The 20407-nt window shown below is 36.3% G+C and overlaps 1 protein-coding gene across 16 annotated transcripts in view; it reads right to left on the bottom strand.

Annotated features, from left to right (window-relative positions):
- Window positions 1–234: 234 nt before the first annotated feature.
- SOX6 (SRY-box transcription factor 6) overlaps window positions 235–20407 on the bottom strand; it is a 455173-nt gene continuing 435000 nt past the window's right edge. For 7 of the 16 annotated variants that reach the window (XM_034770115.1, XM_034770125.1, XM_034770124.1 and 4 more), the window contains 3 exons: window positions 19972–20205; window positions 16756–16972; window positions 7183–7486 (listed from right to left, as the gene is read on the bottom strand). In XM_034770115.1, the coding sequence (XP_034626006.1) occupies window positions 7183–7486; window positions 16756–16972; window positions 19972–20205 (755 nt within the window). Of the gene's footprint in view, window positions 7487–16755; window positions 16973–19971; window positions 20206–20407 lie in introns of all 16 variants that reach the window. The other 9 variants (XM_034770118.1, XM_034770120.1, XM_034770119.1 and 6 more) reach the window with 3 other exon arrangements.

Raw genomic sequence — 20407 nt, 5'->3', positions numbered from 1 at the left:
TCTATCAAGGCAGATAGTATTAATGGATTTTGGAGACAGAAATGTCTTTGTGGAATGCAAAGGGATTGAGAAAAACAGTGAAGTGCAGGAAGGTGGGGTTGATAAACTTAAAGGGGGCAGAATGACTGGACCAAGTGGCCTTTTCCTGTCTAGAGGTTCCTTCTGATCTTAATTCAAAGACTGACAGATTTCATAATACATAATGGAAGAGGCATAGAAAAAGCCACACGCATGTGTCATAAAACAAAATTTATCTTTAATTTGTAAGTGTCAACAGCAGTACAAAAGATGGAGTGATGGTGAATAGATTAAGGGTAGAGAGGACAGTCTTGAGGTAAATGAGCATAAATAGGCAGTCTTATAGACACTCCCCTGAGGGGTCTATACCCCTATCATGGCATATACGGTATCACCCAAAGATGACATGTTTAACATATCAGGAAAGCACCTTGTGCAAAAAAAAAAAAAAAAAAAAAAAAAAATCCCCCCGCAATCCCAAACATGTAGGTAAGGTGCCAACATACACCAGAATATACTGTATAAGGACTGTGTCTTTCAGTTGTGTCTTTTCCATTAATTACTGAGGCAGAGGAGGAGAAGACTCTTAAATGTACCACTGAAAGATTATTTAATATTTAATTTACCTCACGTCAATACTGCACAACAAAATCCAAGTCGTCTGTTTATGCAATGAAGCACAGCTAAGAATAAGGATTCTCTTTTTTTTTAATTGAGAGCAGATTTTGTTTTAAATCAATATCCTTAGCAAACTTTTTTTTCTTTTTTACTGTATCGAGAGGAGAGTGTGAGAAAGATGTGATGGCAACCTTTAAGTTCATTTAAAAACTTTACACTGGACTGTACAAGATTTTTTTTTTTTTGATAAATTATTTACATTTTCAGACTTTAAAACATATTCAAAGCAGCAATAGACACTAGTTTTTCCTCTAAACGCCCAAATATTTACCAGCCATGGGCCCAGGGTAGGTACCTGCATTGTATATAGAATTTCTACAAAGAAAACCTGCCAGTTAAAATTTGCTAGTGGGTGTACAAACAGCAGCTCTAGCATTTTAAGAGCCACACCCATAGTGTTGCTAAAGGAACCAAAACATAGTACCTTGACAAGAGAGTCTCAGTTGTCCCAACAGCTCTACACAAACTTTACAATTGGAAACAGCAGCTAGCATGTCAGTCCAGCATGTCAGTGAATTGTGCTGATTAAATTAACATAGAGTACAATCTCACAATATACATCACAAACAAATTACAATGTCAGGAAATAAGAGTTACAGTAAGATAAGTTATGTAGTAACAGCTTATAAGCTTGTCTTAATGTAATAAAAAAATTTTACATGGCAAATACAATAATGAGTGAACATAAATGCTAAACATCCTACTCTGTTACAAGCTGAAGAAGGAAAAAAATGGTGCTTTCAAGAAAGCAAAACACAAATGACAAAGGAAGACAAACGGAGAATGCACACTAGCAGGTCTGCAATGTGCAGCATACAAACAGTTAAATATTTGCACATTCCCCATACTCTAAGAGCACCAAGGACCTCACTTGTGTTTTTAAGAAAGCGGAAATTACAAAGCAAGCAATGTCACTAAGTTGCTTTATAGCTTTCATATTTCATAATACCAATTTGATAAGTTTTCCTTTAGCCCCTCCCCCCACCCCTTTGCACCCAATGTGTGAACTCTCAGAATACTTCTTTGTCAGCTTTTTAAAATGCATCTGGTACTTAAAAGGGATGTGGAGTCAAATGAAATACGTTTCCATATACATATCTTTTAATGCTTTTTTTGTTCTGTAGTAGGATCAGGGCATTACAGTATATCAAAAATGTAATATCATCTGAGAAATATCACAGACTATAATGGGTTTATATAAAAAAGGTGTTTGGATAAAGAAGTTATTTAAGGAGAAAGACCAAGTATTTTGTAAAAGATCAAATGTGGTTATATAATATTTTTTAAAATGAACATGCTTAAGTGCCAACTTGAGTCTTAAACAAGCATGCAAACGCCTGGGGTCTGAGACCGTTTGTCAACTTCTCATTAAAAATATGAAGAATTATATCATACATTCTACTGGCTGAATTTCTAGTATAGTTGTTGGCACTGTAACCCTGGGTCAGCAAATGATTTAAGCACATGCTTAACTTTGAACAACTTAGTGGTGTTGCATTCATTTCAATGGAACTACTCACATGCTTAAAGTTAAGCAGATACTTATGTGTTTTGCTGGGGGCCTTGCAATATTTCTTACTGAAAAATCATTTTGATAAAGTTTCAAGAAATTCCATGTCTTTGACAACACAAAAAACAATAATCCATAGGGACAATGCGGGGACCATGCTTGAATTTAGTATTAGGGCATGGTTGTGTTTACACTCTAAACAATCATTGTTTTCAACCAACTGCTGTACTCTTTTTACAGGATATAGTACTTTCTGTACATAACCCTAGTTGAATAATAGTGTAGTCATTCATTTTGGAGTTCCCACTCCGTAGCAGTCCCATCTTTTACCCTCACCCTACCTTTTGATGAGCCTAAACACACCAATTTAGGAGAACATTCTGATCCCATGCATTCTCAGAAGCTGGTTTCACAACCTAGATGGTGATACATGAATGTGTACATGGATCAAAATTGGGCCCTTTCGTGAGGGTTGTTTCCCCATGTAAACATGTACCTTGAAAATCAGAGGTTTTATTCCATTAAGACTTTAATTTCTGTTTCGTCAAACACCAAGTGAAGTCAACAATTTACCTCTAGCTGGCACCAGACAGCTTCAGGAGTGTTCTTCTCTTGAAAATAAGTCTTTTATAAGTTTCCAAAAAAGAAAATATATTGCATCTGTTAACTAAATAAGGAAATATACTGTAAAACTGTTTCAGTTCACAGTAAAAATAGCTTTACTATATTTGTGCATTACCTGAATGGCATGATTTTTTTAAAATCAGAATTATTCTGCGGTACTTAAACTCAATGCTTTGAAAACAATCCCACATCTCCTCTTTGCCAATATTTTTTCCTGTTTTTTAACTCCTGATATGACGATATCATGACATAATGAACACAGCAATCAACAGTTTAACAGTATTAAATCTAATTAGCTTTGCAAGGGCTCTCTTAATGATGATAATCTTCTTGAGGCATGTGTTGTTGCCTCTAAAATGCCATTATCTGCTTTCATATAGGAATGAAACTATTTCATCAGTTTTGCTCGGATTCACAAAGCAAATTGAGTTTCCTACCAGCTGTACTGGAAAGTTGGTATGTATAAACTTTCTATAAAAAAAAGAAAAAAAGTATTCTGTTTGTGGAATATGCAATTAAAATTCAACGAGAGCACAAGTGAGGCATCTTGCTGTCCCAGCTACAGGTCCACAATACTGCTCTCACACTGCAGGTGTAAATTCAGCATCTACATGAGGTACAGTGACTTGTCAGCATTTAATATGGACCAACATACACTGATACAGAACCAAAGTAAATACATAACTTATACTTCACTAAGTATCCATGAACAAAAAATAAAATTCTATTTCCTATGTTATATTTACACAATTTTAAAAAAAATCTAAAATGAGATGGTAAAAATTCATCAAAAACTTTGTTTTGAGCTCCAATTAATAAAGTAAAAATGACATTTTTCCTTATGATTGTCCTTCCTTGATTTCCACTGACATTTTAGAGCCAATGTCGGCTAATAAATACAATAAAATGCTTATATGCACAATTTAGATTCAGTTACTTCCCTCTCACTTCTCCAACCAATAAATGCAGGTTTTACAATCTGGTGATTCCTGAACAGCCAATCATTTTCAAGAATGTGGCTTTAAGTGACAGAGCATGAGCATTGAGGCAGGGCTGGAGCTAAAACAAAGTGTTCATACATACATGTATTTTGCATAAATAAATGAAATAAGACATAAAAATGACTCAAATCCGGCAACTGTGAGGCAGGCCCACACGAGTCGAAACAGATGACTTTTGTTCATATAGTTTTCGTACAACAGTTTCACATTAGTCAGAAGTGATAAAAAATACCATTTATATCCAGTGCTTATAACACTTACGAAACAACATCTGTGAGTGTGTGTGTTTTTTGTACTACAAGCAAAATCAAGTTTCAGTCCTAAAGAACAGTCCTTTGTTCTCCACCAGCCTGCAGAATATTATTTTGGCATGGTCATAAATTTTAAAAAAATTAACCTACTAATCTAAATGTTTGCCTTTGTGCAAAAATAATTACATAAAAAACAATGCTAGCAATACAGCATTCTACCTATGCAACAGAACCAGAAAGAAAAGAGAAAGAGAAAAGAAATGAGGTGGGGGGAAGGGAGAGATATTTAGAACTAGTGAAATCTGTAAGACATTAATAAATAGTTGTTCTTTAGGAAATAATAGTACCCTCCCACCTAATCCAAGCTAGATGTATTAAAAACAGTTCAAATCTCCAAGAAATATTAAGAACAAAAAAACACTTTCTATCAGTACCTTAGCCAGCTTAAAGAGGGCGCTCACCAGCTAATGACACAGCATATGCCTTTAAAGTCTTGGCTAGACCAGTTTATTGCTATTAGACATGGACTTAGAACACACTTAATAAATAGTAAAAATATAGCATTTTGTTCCAAATTACAAAATGGTCAGAGAAATTTGACCACTGTGTTTCTGTGTCATTATCTTTATAAATCGTCCTGTAAACTGAACAATCTTCATTGTTTTTGCACATTTAGATGTGATTCCTACAGTGGTGACACCGATTATCTCCACTCAAAGAGCTGCAGTTGTGAGAGAAATGACAGCTCACAGCACAGCGACTCGTCATTAGATCTTACAGGAAGCTTTACAAGATTGTGTGACGGGCATGAAGATAACCTCTATTAATAATACTGTACCTATTTAGTTATATGGGGCCTGATCCAATGCTCATTAAAATCAATGGGGGGCTGGATCAGGTCCATATATATTTATCTGATTGTATCTGATTCTGCAAGGTGTTGAGTGCTTCACAGAGGTGCTGAACACCTTAAACTCGCAGTAAAGTCAGTGGGAGTTGAGGACACTCAGCACAAGTGCAAGATCAGAAGCCCAGTACTGTCTCTTATGCACAGCGATTTATTTGTGAGTATCAAGAGTGGAGTGGGAGTGAAGAAAAGAAGAAAAATTCTCCCTTTTTATATTCTCTTTGTCTCTGAACATTCAGTAACTTCTCAATCTGGGAGTGTTCCCTCTCTTTCCCCCCCATATATTTGCCAGAAGTTTTCTTTGTCATTGATATTGTTTCTAATAATACAAATAATAATATTTTGCATTTTATAGCAGGTTTCATCCAAATATCCCAAATCACCTTACAATTATGTATAAAGTTTCTTAATACCCGTATGATATAAAAAAACCCATCATTATCCTCATTTTACAGATAGAGAAATTGAGGTACAGAGACATAAAGGCCCCAATCCTGCAAACACATACGTAGTTAGACTCATACATGTGAGTATAATTAAATACATACGTAAGTGTTCATAGAACTGTGGCTTAAATGACTTGCCCAAAGTCACTCAGCCAGTCAATGGCTGAGCCAGGAAAGGAACTCAGGAGTTCTGGCTCCCATTCCCATGCAACTAATATTTGATAAATCTTTTGTAATGCACTCTTTGCCTTGCTCTGCAATTCAGACTTTTGTGTGAATTTTCCCTCAAAGAATTTCACAAATAAATCACGGCATAAATACACTGAAGATATCAGAAAGCTCCCGCAGGTGACCATTGGAATGGGGATGTACAGAACCTTGATTCACTACTTGATTCTACAGGCCCTACAAATACATCACTGCAGATTCTGAAGAGACATTGAATGCACCTGTCTCCATTGATTGTTCATCTGTATATTGTATAAGTATAGATGTGTATCATGACACACAGAAATATATAGGAGTATATGTACTGTATGTACATATTAAAAGTATCCATTCTATATTGCATTATATGCAGTATAGTGGTTCCAGATGTTCTTTGGATGTATAGTGTTATGGAAATAATTGGATTTTCCATTCACAAATTCCACTTTCATTTTGGGAAGCCGGTGCATTTTTTATTTTCAGACACCTGCATGTTTTGGGGGAAGAAAGAGAAAGGGCTCTTTAAGACAGTCATAAGGAATTACAAATGTAATGCCACCAACAGTACATTTTAAAATAAATATTAAGTATTTGCACCCTTGGCATTCTGGAATGAATAAATTATTTAAGAGAAAATGTGTTAAGACTGAATGCAAGGGTTAAAAGCAAAGGGATAGAGAATGTAGTCAGAGGTGGCCTCACACTGCTAAGACAGGCCTGTCCATAGCTGGTGATCGCGCTTTTGTGCTTAATATTTTGCACTAATGGCATATCAAGAGGCAAAAGCAATTGGGCATGTGCACTGTGGCAACCTTGTTCACTACTTAAGAATATCCTGTCTCCAGATTCCTGAGTACTTTACCATTTTCTGGAAAAAAATTATGTTTTACATATATTTTTTTTAAGATGCCAAAGGATTGTCTAAGACTTTACAGTGTCTCCCTTAAGACTTTTTTAAAATGTTAAGATTCAAAAGTTATGAAAAGTTTGGCACATCAGAAGTTCAGCTATACATGTGGAAAAAGTGGAATTCAGAGTTTGTTTAAAAGATGAGCTCTGACACACAGATGCGTACACTTGCGGACTTGTTCTGTTTCACAATATGAAATCTGCAGTTTTTGTTTTCTAAAATAATCCAGAATAAAAACACATTCACAACCTGTAGGCTGGCACAGCATACCTGAGTGAGAATGTATAACCCCCATCTAAAACAAAAACTTAAACCTTTATCAGCATCCAAATAGGGGGGGGGGGGGAAGACAAGAGACAAAAGGTAAGACTTGTAAGACAGCTATTGATTCATATAAGTTTTCAAGTCCCAATGTCTGATATTTAATATATGTCTTCACCTAAATTAAAAAAAAAACAGGTTCATGAAAATTAGGGGAACAATCTGTCTCACACGTTAAGAAACATTTAAGACCATTCTGCTGATGTAACTGTAGGAGCCACACATGCATGCAGGCTCTTTAAGAACTTTTTGTTCAACAAAAAACAAAAAATCAAAAGAGTCAGAGTACTTTAATTCTGCAAACACTCCTCAGTTGGCACTGACAGCCTCATGGGCTTCATTTTCACTGCTATAGTCTGATTTGGGATCATCCTCATAGTCCTCATACATTTCCATCTCATCCTCTCCATTTATTATTTCATTTCCAGCAAGGCTTCCGCTGTCTGTCTTCATACCATAAGTGCTCTGAATGACAGGGATGCTGGGCTCTGGACTGGCAGAGGTGCTAGAGCAATCAGATGTCATCTGAGGTGATGGTGCGGTAGTTGCCATGGTAATAGCACCAGGATAGACAACACCTGTTCCTGTGGTGATTGGAATCTGAGGCTGCTGTCTGCAAGGAAACACAAGAATGGAACATGATTACCTTTAGTTTAGATCTGGAGTGGAACCCTACTGTGCATACCAAACAAAGGTAAAATACATGGTTTCTACAGAACATATTGGTGTACTCCTTTGAGTTCCAGATTCTGATCCTGCAAGGTGCGGAGTGCCCTTTGCTCCTGTCAAGTGCAACTGGAGATAAAGCTGCTCAGCAACTCACAGTATCGCACCTTTGATGCATTCAGGTACTGGGTGGTTTAACATAAAGTAGACGGCAAAATGTCGTTACATTTTCGAATACATATGACTTTGTCAAAGTTGGCTTCTGCAGCTTAAAACCTGGCCATTCAAATGTCTCACTGTAGTCCCAGCCTTGCAGCCCTACATAGGAGAGCTGGTCAAATAATTTATTGTGAATAATATTCACTGTGCTGAGCACCCGGGGGAGACCATGAGTTCTAGTGTAAGTTCTTCAACTGACTACTGTGAATAGTACTACACCCTTCACAGTCCTTATTACTGAGTAATAAAGTAATTGAGACTTAATTGAAAGTCAATGAGACTTAGGCTCCTAAGTACTTATGTCACAATGGGCCTTAGACTCCTCAGGCACTTAAGCACTTTAGATATTTTACCCATAGTCCTTAAATTCATGATCACTTAGTATTTGTTCTTCAGAACCTCTGTCTTAGTGCACAGTATAGACAGTCAATGAGGATTGCTAAATTTCAGCCCGCTGCTTACTAGCCATCCCTGTGTCTGTCCTTATCCACTTGCGTGTCCTGATCAGTGCTTAAGGGCAAGAGTGCAAAAACTGTCATTTGTGCGTTAGTCTCATTCACTCATTGACATGAGACGACAATCATGCTAAATATCACACCACTGAGCTACCAGGAGATCAAGCTACTCCAAGTTCAGGAACCATGGGAGCCGGTGAAATCATAACATTCCATATAGAACATATCTCTATGGGATTTGTTCTGAAAGTGACTCTCCCCCCAACCCCCATCTTTACCTAATATAAGCTTGAATGTCCGAAAAGAAGAGAAGAGAAAAAAGGAGATTTTGCTGAGAGATTAAGAGGAAGTGAAGATGGAGACATCTTGATTTGGTTAAATTATAATATATGAGCAGAGAATTTTCATTTCTTAAGGCTTTGCACAACATGCTTTTGTGACAGAAAAATACACATGGATAGAAAATGTGTCTCTTTCCCTCATTCCACTTCATTTCAAACTACTTTCACTATACTGCCAATATATTTTGGGACAAATTCTGCCTCTGGATGTATGCACAGCTTCCAGTGAAATTCACAGGAGTGCCATTGTGAACATGTGAAGACAGAATTTGGTTATTTGCCATCTTTTTATAGAATCCTGACCTTGGTGAAGTCTCATCTCCTAGTCTAAGACATAGGCCTCCAGTTCAGAACAAAACTTAAATGGAGTAAAAAGGCAGATGAGAATGTTACTCGCCCTGCTAGTAAAGCCACTGGAGCACCCGTCAAACACCAGTTTTAGAAGAATGGTGCTGCTGATGAACAGTTCACAATAAATAAGTTATTCAGTGTGTTTAATCACTTTTTTCATGTTTGTAAATTGTCTACAAACAGACTGAGATTTTCACTAATTTGTCCCCTATTTGAAATCATTTGATAAATGTTTTGGGCAAACATTTTTCAGCCTATAGTTTTGCTTGCTAATGATTTGCTGCTAGTATTGCTTCAAGTGTTTCAACTTTAACAATTCAATATTCCAACTGTGGGACTGGCAACTTAAATCACTTGCTATGATTTCTGTTCCCTGATTGATTGATATAAGCTTTATAAATTACTTCTGCGACAAGCCCAAGATTCCCTTTCCACAATCGTTCAGACAAAAGAAACATTCTCCTGAAAGTTTGTTTGCCAAAAGCAAATAAATAAGTAGGTCCACAAATGGTCGCAGCAACATTCTCTTTAGAAGTCACCAAGATGTCCATGTGTAATTTTCGCACACTATTCACCAAGTTCTAATGCCAACATTAACCTTTTTTCCTGATATTTTTTTAATATCATTAATAAATTGACCAAAAAAAAAAACTTTTGAAGAACTCCACAGTATTAACTCTGAAAGCTCTTCTGAGAAAAGCAGTGCTTTTATACAGCAACATCAGTGGGGCTTACCCTTCCAATATGTAAGCTGTTTAGAAACCAATATTTTTAATGTGTGTTATGTCTGTTGCAGTAGTGCCTACAGGTCCCAATCAGGAACGGTTTCCCACAATTCTTTGTGCTAGATCTCACATGTACAAAGATCTAGCACAAAGTTAAGAAACTGCATAGGGCATTAGTGTGTGACCCTTGACTGTCTAATCCCTTGAAAAAACATATTTTTTTCATAAGTGGGCAACTAGTTACTAATGGCCAAGATATGAGAACTGACTGTGAAAACAGTGCTCTTAGCTCAAGTGAAGAGACTGCCGTGGTCACGTGAGACTGTTCTGTGCTATCCCTTTCTTTGCAGTGTTGGAGAAAGATTAGCGTTTTTCCTTCTACCATAAGGGAAAAAAAAATCCGAAGGAGCCATGGAGTGGCATGACAAGAAAGACAGTGTAGAAGTGCTACATGTTGTAGGTAATCTGGTACACTGCTTGTCTGATTTTTTAAGCCATTTATTAAAGGTTAGCAACTCTCTCTCACGTCTGCATTTTAATGGGAGGGGAAGTATTTTTAAAATGGCATTACATCTCTTCAACACTTTTTAAGGTAACAAAGAGTGCAGGTTACCTGGGGATAGTGAGGATGAATCTGCAGTGTTGGTATTTTACTCTAGGCATCATCTCTTGTGCATGCCAAGTTGTAGCATGAACATAAGTAGTATAACAGATCTGCATAACTGATTTGTGTAACAGGAAAGTAGGTCACACCTTTGTGGCTTAATGAATCACTCTTAAGAATGCACTTCACTATTGTTCCTCTAGTGAAGTGTAGAAAAAGCACACATGTGGTGAATGTGCTTACTGACTGGAGTAGGTCAAAACCAATGGATTGTCTGAAGACCTAGATGTGTATTTAATCAGAAATTGGGGGGGGGAGGGGGTTGTTTGAGTTGTATTGCCACATAGACCATCCTGTGCAATAAAAGATATAAAATAATTCTGGCAAAATCCTGGATCCATTAAAGTCAATGGGAGCTTTGCCATCGACTTCGGTGGGTCACGATTTCTCCTTAAAACTTTCTCAGATTTCAAAATAAAGGATGGATAGTTACTGGATATTAATTATTTCAAATGAAGTTAAAAAAGCAAAAATTAAAAAAATGAGCTATGGCCAGAGTTAAATGCGAAGGTCTGATTCCACAAAACACTTAAGCATGTGCTTAACTTTAAGTACAAGTTTAAGTCTCATTGACCAACAAAACTTAAGTAAATGCTTTAAATGAAGGATGTGCTTAAGTCCTTTGCTGAATTGGGAGCTAAATGCCCATTTATCTAATCAAACATGTAAACTATTTTTTCTCTTCTGTGTAATTCTCTTGGTCTTCCTTTTACATTGGTGCATTCTGAGATGGTGTCATTATGACATCACAAGCTACATGGCTTGCACTTGATGCTGGATATGACTGTAATTTTCTAGGAAATAAGATTATTCAGAGGAGAAAAAGAAGTAAAAAGGGGTTAGTTTAAATTTGCATTCTGCATGCTCTGAATTGATTGATTAGTTGGGATGTCTAGCATATATTTCAGGTCTTAACTTAATTTTACATTTTTGATTTGCAGTTTACCTTAAAAACATTTGTATTTAAAAGTATTTGTCAAATTAAATTCTAGATTCTCTAGTCTAGCGAAGCTGTGCTAAGCAGAGTACCACAGGCAAACGTATTTTTACATCACCTCTATGCCTCCCTGATTCTGCTTCACCCCCTTGGTTTAAGTTCTTAGTTGCACCCGGCTTCAGTGCCCACCAAATGACCTTTCCAGAAGCTGGAGATCACCAAAGTACAACAGTGCTCATGCCTTAGAGGTTATGAGAAGTGGTGGTGTAGAGCTGGCTACACCAGCTCTATATCACTGGAGGACTCTCTGATGCCAGGGAAATCATCAGAGGGCCAATTAAGCCAGTTCTATAGACCCTTTGCTCTGCCAGTGTTGCAAAGGGGCTGTATTGAGGCCAAGGATCTGGCCCAATATAATTAGACAAGTACAGTAAAGAGTAGGCAACATGAAATTTCTCATATAAACTGACCTGCTGGCAATTTAGTGGTATTAACATTATTAGGATTTTCCTGGAGCACATTCCATTTTTTGACTTTTGCAAAACTAACTAAACATTTAAATTGGCAAATTACCATTGTTTGCTGATCCCTTCAGAACTATTTTCTGACAGCTCTTTAAATGACTGAAGCTTAATTGGTTGCGTTAGGGAAAATGCTTATGTGCTACACACCCTGAAACTTACTTCCCCGTAAGGAATAAAATAACAGTAAATCTCACAAAAGCACCCATTGTGTACTTACTTTTAGCTCTTGCTATACTGGTATAAGATTACAGGCTTATTCAAAATGGTAGTCTACCAACATTCAGAATACACACATATACAGTAGTTATAAACACTGTAAAGGCTTTATTTATAAACATCTCATAGAGGCAAGACTCAAGAAAATTAACGTTCACATCACTTTGCAGACTAATGTATACAATATATATGTCTACGTAAAGGGTATCAGACTATGAAAGTGACTGGGAATTGAATTATTTTTGTAAGGAAAGGTAACAAAATACGCTGTTCTAAGTTGAAATCTCTGAGTTTATGGCTTCCACATGAACAACATTTACTTAAGGATTATGAAAAATGAAATATTGAAGATAAATTTTAAATCGCTTGAAGCTGCTTTAATGCTTAGCTTTCACAGAAGAGTTGAAAAGTTCTCATTCAAAGCTTCCCGTAAACAACTGTATCATTACAACTAAAATATTATAAAATATTAAATAAACCTGGCTGATTACAGGTTGAATTTCCACTTGTTATTTTTTAAATTAAATTGTATGTGTTAGTGCATTAAGTTTGAATTATCCTGCCTGATAGTATTCCTCATTTGGAGCAAAATTCACTAATGTATAGTTCCATCACAAAGTATAGACACTACTTAAGTCCCACTTAAGTCTTTAAAATACTGCTTAATTTGTATGTAAATGATGCATAGACCTTGTGCTGGTCTATTGCATAGGGATGAATATCACCCCTACGGTACAATCTCGCTCTCTTATTGAACTTCCCAGGGATTTGTCTAAGTAAGTGGTGCAGAATCTGGCCATTAGTCAGTTTATTTTTTTGTTCAAAATAATGCTATTTCACATAACAGTTTCTTAGGAAGCATTAACTTAAATTACTGCTGTGTGTCTTACTCTTGATTACTACAGTATGCACTTACTATATGCTGTCAGAACCAATGCATGCACTTCTATGTTTCAGAAGCCAGAGTAACAAAAAGTTTGTTGTCATAGTAGAAATGGAGACAATTTTGCATTTGAGGGGAATCTGAACAAGTACCACCCATACACATGACACAATCTTTTCCACAGTAACTAAAGGCTCAGTCAGGGGGAGTTGACAGGGCTCAGCACCCTTCAGAATGGCACTCAGATACTATGGTGCTAATGGTATAAGAACTTGAACTGAATAGAGAAAAGCAGAAAGAGACGACAAAAACACCAACACCTAAACAACACAAATATGTGAATGTATGAAATGCCATAAAGTTTTAATTCCCATTAATTAAATAGGTCTTTCTACCCCCCATCTTCATACTTCCTCTATTTATTTCTGCATACTGTAACTATAGTTTTGCACATATTATAACAGATTAAACATATGATATGTAATTTAATCCACATGTTTAAATAAATAGATTAAAAAGATCAGAATTTCTAACTCAAGAACGTTACTGAGAAATCCAAACAGACATCACTTGTTTTCACGTATAGAATCTCAGGGGACTACAACCACAATAGAAACCTGGTGAGATGCTGGAAATGTCCAAACTTGAGTAACTGGAGGAAAGGGAATAGGCACTTTACAAATACATGAATGCCCACAAATACACCACTGAACATGGAAATTCAGAGCACTTTGCCCACTGTAAACTCTCTTTACTGGATCTAAAACAACACTCAGGAAAAGGACCAACAGAACCCCTCATGAGAAGAAACTAGGATTATAAAACCTGAGTTTTGTTTTTTCTCCCCCCCAAAAAAACAAATCAAACAACCCTGTGGGGTTTGAGGATTTTATTTGGGTCTTCTCGTTTTATTTTGTCTTTTCTATTTCTATTCCACTATGAAGAATTTTGGTAAACAGAGAATACATTTGAAAGATTTTTGATCTTAGAAACATTAGGCTCTGATTTCACTCTGAAGTAGAGCTAGTTGGGAGTTTTTCAACAAAACTTTTTTTCATCAGAAATGCCTATTTGTTTAAACTGAGACAATTTGTGAAACAGGGTATTTCACTGAATCTCCTGACTTAAAAAGTTTTTTGAAAAAAAAAGTCTAAATTGTTGCAATGAAGTGTTTTGATATTTTTAAACAAAAAAAATGTTTTTCTGGTTCAAAATGACTTTTTGTTTGTAAATTTAAGCTAATTCAAGTGAAAAAAGATTAAAACATCTAAAAGGTCTCAATCAAAACAACACATTTCAATCAACCCAAACCAAACATTTCTTTGATTTTTTGGTTCACAAAAATTTGAGATTTAAACTTTTTGTCCTGCTTTGGGTTGATAAAAATTTTCAAAGTCTTGAACATATTTGCAGGATGGGAAAACTATTTCCCAACAAACTCTGCTCTGAAGATTGATCTTAATTTGAATATAAATCTGCATTTGTGAACAAGGTTGTGTACTGTTTGTTACATTAAAATGGTGCTAAACTGTGGCACATTTGAGGGGGTTTGGCCCACAATGTTGTTTAGCTGAAACTTCATAATAGGCTGGACTTTGACAAAGCAAATAAGTAGGTGAAAGCAGGGTAAGCCTAACTAGTTAGTTGTCTGGAGACTCTATTGTTGTGGCGCAGTATTTTACTTTAATTGGAAGCTTTTTGTTTTGGACAATGTATACACTTTTTATATTTAAGAAATAAATATTCTTACCAAGTGAATCATATAGTATGAGTTTTGTGTTTCATTTCAGATTTTTTTTCCTCCAGTTTCTCACTTGGTGTTTTCAGTAAATTTTGGTTTGTTTGTTTTTCTGGGAAATAAACTATGGAATTTTTGGGGTGAGGAGGGGGCCTGTGGAAGGTCAAACAACCACAAAAGAAACCCTGTAAAAACAAATTCGGAAGAACCACACACATTCTAGGTTTCCTCAGCTCCCAAATTTAAATACAGATGGAACAAAGACATGAATCCTTTGTCACCTTTGACTAATCCATGTAATGCATTTTCATATTCTCTCATGTTTCCAACCAAGGGCTGGATTCCCTCTTACACCAAGTTTCTGTTATACATCTTTAGTTTTGTAAAGGGATCTTAAAGTGGTTGTAAATTACATTCAAATCATATCAATATAAATGTAATTTACACTCACTTTAAGGCCTCTTTTTTCTGCCAGATGGGTGTTAAGAGGTCATAGTGTAAATTAGAAGAATCAGGACTCATGTATTTAGAAAAATGATTAAATTCCCATGTTGCCTCTCATGATTCTTTGTGATATATCACAAGGAGACATTAAGGTTAACTTGGGTCATTGGATTCATGGGGAATAGTTTTGAGTGTTTTTGAAAAACAGTCATTGTGTCATTCACTTTTCTACAAGAACGGAATAATTCTTAATCCTGACCTCCTTATTTTACCTGCTCCTCTGATCCCTACAATGTTGCAGCTTAATTATGCTTTGAATTAGCAACCGATTCTCCCGTTGTCTTTTCTCTCACTGTCATGCTATTGTTTTCCCATTCCTTTATTTAATTTAAGCACATTGCTGCTTTTGGATCTTGAAAATGAATTGTATTGATACAATTTGACTGTTAATCTGCCTTGGAAGAGGTGGGCTAGAATTTCACTCCTTTGAGCTGAAGATCATTTGTGATATGCTATATCAATTCAGATGTGTATCTGTACAATTTCTGTGACAGCTTATTATTAAACAACTAATAGTGCAGAGTAAGCTAACGGCATCATATTACAGACTCAAAAGTTATATTATCTCATCATATTTCAAAATATGAAAATACTTCTAGTGACTGAGTTAACAAAAAGTCTACATTGTTGCAGGCTGTACCAAAAAATAATTGACTGCAACAGGGAGTACCACATCCCAAAAATCAGGGCATATATTTTTTATACTGATGTGAAGGTCAATTATCTGGTAGTAAAGCACACAATAAAAGGAAATTATTATGATTAGAGAAATAAGTAGAACATTGTGAATTTGGAAGGGCTGGCAGGGGAGATAGCTTTTAGGCTCTTTTTAAATTACCAGAAACATCCTACCCTGGCACAGAGCATCACAAATTAATTCAGAAGTGAATGGAAGAGATAAATCAGTTCTGATGCAATTGTTTCAGTGGGCTTTCTATCCTGAATCTGGAGAACTGTCATAGCACTGCATCATGTTCAAAATACTAGATGTCATTTAACAGTATTACCTTCTACTGTATTTATAACACAAAGTATGATTAAAACTGTAGTGAGATTATTTTTTTTTAGCACCATATATTCTGAATGGAAACCTGGCTGATCTATCCCTGTACTTTAAGTCCTTTCTCACATCGCATTTCTTCAAGGAATGTTGTATACTACAATAATACATAACAAAAAAATATTAGGCGCCTTCAAGATGTGCGCATCATTCACCCAAGCTTCTGCATAATCTTACTATCTTCTCCCTAGTCCTTCCCTCCCTAAATCTCTTATTTTCTTCACCTTTGTCCTCTCTAACACTCCTTTTCTACTTTTTCCTGTTGTTCTGGTCTTAATCCTGGGACTAATCCTGGAAACCATCACTACTGAGGGCAGGGCTTGCTAATAACTCACATATGGCCGGATTAAAAATGCTCTGAGGCCAATGAACTGACTCCAATTGTTTTCAAAGAGTTCTAGAATCAGGCCCATAGTTAATCATAGACTACAGTATGTGGCTGGTAATTCTATGTTCAATAGTAAATCGTAGGTGTGTTGGCAAGATTTTGCAGATTGCACCCTTAACTTGTAAACTCTTCAGTTAAGGAGAACTGTCCATTTGTTTGAAAAACACCATGGTACTACACTGAAAAAAACAGCAACAGCAATAATACTTACCCCACAGTAAAAAACTGCCTCATCTCCTGTCTTCGAGACCTCATCAGTTGTTTATATTCTCCAATACGCAGTTTCTTGCCATCAACAATACAGGTGCGTTTTGGTCGAGGTTTGTATTTGTAATTAGGGTACTTCTCTAGATGGATTTTACTTAGCCGTGCCTGTTCTTCATAGTAAGGTTGTTTCTCTTGATTAGACATGGATTTCCAGCGAGAGCCTATATATAAAAACATGATTCTTAAGCAAGGCAGACTGAGTTCTAGTTATAGGCATTGAGAAACACACTTTTTTTTTTTTTTTTTTGGCCACCTTGTATAACAAGTTCACCAGCATTTTAAAAAACTGTCTGTGGCCAAGATTTTCAAAAGTGATTAGCTATTTTGGGCACCCAATTTGAGATACCTCAAAGGGGCATGACTTCCAAAGAGTGCAGATCACCTGCTTTCTGAAAATCCAGCTCCTTTAAATTGTTTCCAGTCAGACACCTAACAATTGAGTCATTTAAAATCAATAGTTGCATTTGAAAATATGGATCTTGTGTCCATAACAATTTTTTTTCAATTATTCTTTTCAATAATGACCTTTGACCTGAGAATAATTCTGTGGGCTATTTATTAAAATGCACATCACTAGAGTCAGGTTGGGTCTACTGTCATTTTGTTGATCTTAAAAGCTTATCACATTGGTCATGTATGTATGCTTCTCCAAGAGTTCTTAAGAACATAGCTTATAAATTTCTAATAATGGATATCATTGCTCTGCTACTTAGCAAGGAAAACTTATGAAAAGCTCACTTATTCACAAAATTACAAACATCCCCTTACTAATAATACATCTTTAATTTAGTTGCACTTTGATATAACCTTGGCATACTATTGGCACTCTACAATATTTTAAATCCTATTATGCATATTTTTCTCTGGCCAGATGAAATTAATATATTGAACTGCACTTAGAAAGTTATTTTTTTAAAGGAAAGCACATTTGCAGTTATATACACCACTTTAAGTATTGTAAACGTTCATTGAAAGCTGAGCCAATAAAAGTAGTAAAAAATTCTAATACAGTTTATACAGGAAGAGGAAAAAGTATTCAGATCCCTTGTATTGTTTATAAAGAATGATCTAAACACTTGGAGAGAGGGTAGGTTTTGGGGGGTTGTTTTGGGTAAGCAATGCAGAAAGTAGCTTTTTGGTGTCTTTCAGCTGGATAAAACTATTACAGCTGCGGTAAACGTGGGTGGAAGCTATTCTTTTACCAAGATTTTTATACATCAACAAATGGAAAAGTTGTATAAATATTATCCATAGCCAGCAATGTTCTCTGTCAGTTCTAATAATTCAGACTCCTTTCTCATTGTCCTGGAAAAGTTGCACAGATATTATATGGAGATAGACTTATTTATGACAGGTTAATTCTATGGTTAATGAACACACGATTGCTGGCACTTCTGATATATTTATCTGAAAGTTTACATTTTAATGAATACAGTTACTATACTCCTAATAGTTTTTTCCAGAATGCACACAAATAATATAGATTCCCCATGGTTGCCAACATTGAAACAGTGCAGGGTTTATACAAAACTGAAAGGCTATTCATATAACTTATTTAAAATGGTAGACAAAAATATGAGAACTTCTAAGTGAGATACTAAAAGTTTTAGGACAGAGTAACATTTATTTCTAGAAGGTCTTTTTGCCTCTGACAGAAATAACAAATGCATGAGAAACAGCTCTGTTAAAAATGCATTTCAACTCAAAAGTTTACAATAAAATGATTACAGATGAAACTTGATTTTTACTGTTATTTATTATGAGTTACATTTAGAATCCATCTTTCACTTCAAAGACTCAGAGAACAAATATATGTTTTAACATTTCACCACTCATTCTCACGTATGTTTCTAATTCTCCAGAGAGGTCATTGACTCACAATGTCTAAAAAAATCAGCCAATTTATTTGCACAGTGGCAAAACGCATGTATTGGTGTATGCCCATATCACATGTGTATACACGTGAAATATTACTTCAGAATTGTTAATATTAAGTAATATTTTAATTGTGTAATGCAAGTGTTTCCTTCTATTTTTTTCTTCTAACAGTGATACATGTTTCATTAAAACATTACCTTATTTTTTAAAGAAAATATGCATTGAAATATATGCTCTTTCAAGTATTATGAAACTTGCTGACCAATAATTCATTTCTGACATTTAATTCTCTGACATAAATTTTTATCTTGGATTTGTATTAAACATATTTCCAAAATTATTAATGTAACCATAAGAAGCACAGTTTCCATTTGCATGAATTAGGAACTCTTGAGTTCAAATTATTTCTGATGTGATCATGCAATGGGTCACTTTACCCAGGAGCCATTACAGTAAACTGGCAATTCGGACAGTCCTAGTTGAATGAGGGACAATACACAGGGGGGACACTGGGCTGTCCCTCCCTTTCAGAGTCTCTGCCATTCATTAGCTAATAGGGGAAGGAAAGAAGCTGATTGGTCCCTCACCCTATCCTAGTCTGAGCCAAGTGGAGCTTCTTTTTGCTACGTTCCCAGCAGCCCCACCCTCTCTACGCTGTACCAATAGTCTCGGAGCTGTGTTTTGTGGATACAGCAGATCTGACCAATCAGCTGTTTTGGGGTTAGGAAAGAAATTTTTTCTTCCTGTAGGCACCTGGGAAATTTTTCGCCTTCCTCACAGCACCCTGGAGGCACAGTTAAGTTAAATACTAATAGGATTTAACAATTGATGATAGTACTTGGAAAGGATGTTAGGTCTTCACAATTTGTGGGTGGTTTCCAGTGTGGTTAAAAGGAATGGTTCCCAGAAGTAAAAGACCTGAGATTTTATTGATGGGCCCTGTGCTCGTGGGATAGCGGAAAACCTTATGGCCTTCCGTGGCCAAGGTCCTCCCCTCCCCCCCCCTCTGCTTTTTAGTATCCCCGGTCCTGCTCACGCAGGGAGGGAGGTGGTAAGACTCAGAAGAGCATGTTGAGTCATAGGCCAATGTAGTTATATGGAGTATCCGTGTAACCCCTGTATTGGAACCACTTAAAATCCTGGTGAGAGTATGGGTGACAGGACAGTAGAGCCCCTACCCTTTGTTAAGTTTAATAAATTGTGGCCTGTTCCTTAAACATCCATCCCTGCATTTGCCGCCACATCTACATCAGTCACAATATATTTATTGTCTTGTACTTACCTAGGATTTTGCTAATATTGGAGTTGTGCATGTCAGGAAAAGCTTGGAGAATTTTTCTGCGTTCATCCTTTGCCCAAACCATGAAAGCGTTCATTGGTCGCTTGATATGCGGTTCACTACTGGCTCGGCCCCGTGCGTCCCTGTAGACTCGAGCTTCAGCCACAGTGGCACCTCCTGTTGGCCAACAATAATACTGCTGTAGTTTAGCTGCAGAGCCATTCATTGCTTTACTTCCTGTAATATCAAGGCAGGAAGAAACAAGATGGATGCAAAGCATTATTATTTCGATTACAAACAACTTCCTGTGCCTTGTTCATTTTAGCTTCATTTTTTCTCTCTCTCCTCCCCTCCCCCTTCTTGCTTCATCTACAAGAGGAGATAAAATAGACCTAATTTCATGATTCCAATGTAACCATCCAAAGGCAATCTAAACAAG

Source organism: Trachemys scripta, chromosome 4 (assembly GCF_013100865.1).
Source record: "Trachemys scripta elegans isolate TJP31775 chromosome 4, CAS_Tse_1.0, whole genome shotgun sequence".
Taxonomy (NCBI): Eukaryota; Metazoa; Chordata; order Testudines; family Emydidae; genus Trachemys; species Trachemys scripta.
The sequence above is the reverse complement of the archived record's forward strand: the minus strand, read 5'-3'. Positions and strand labels throughout refer to the sequence as shown.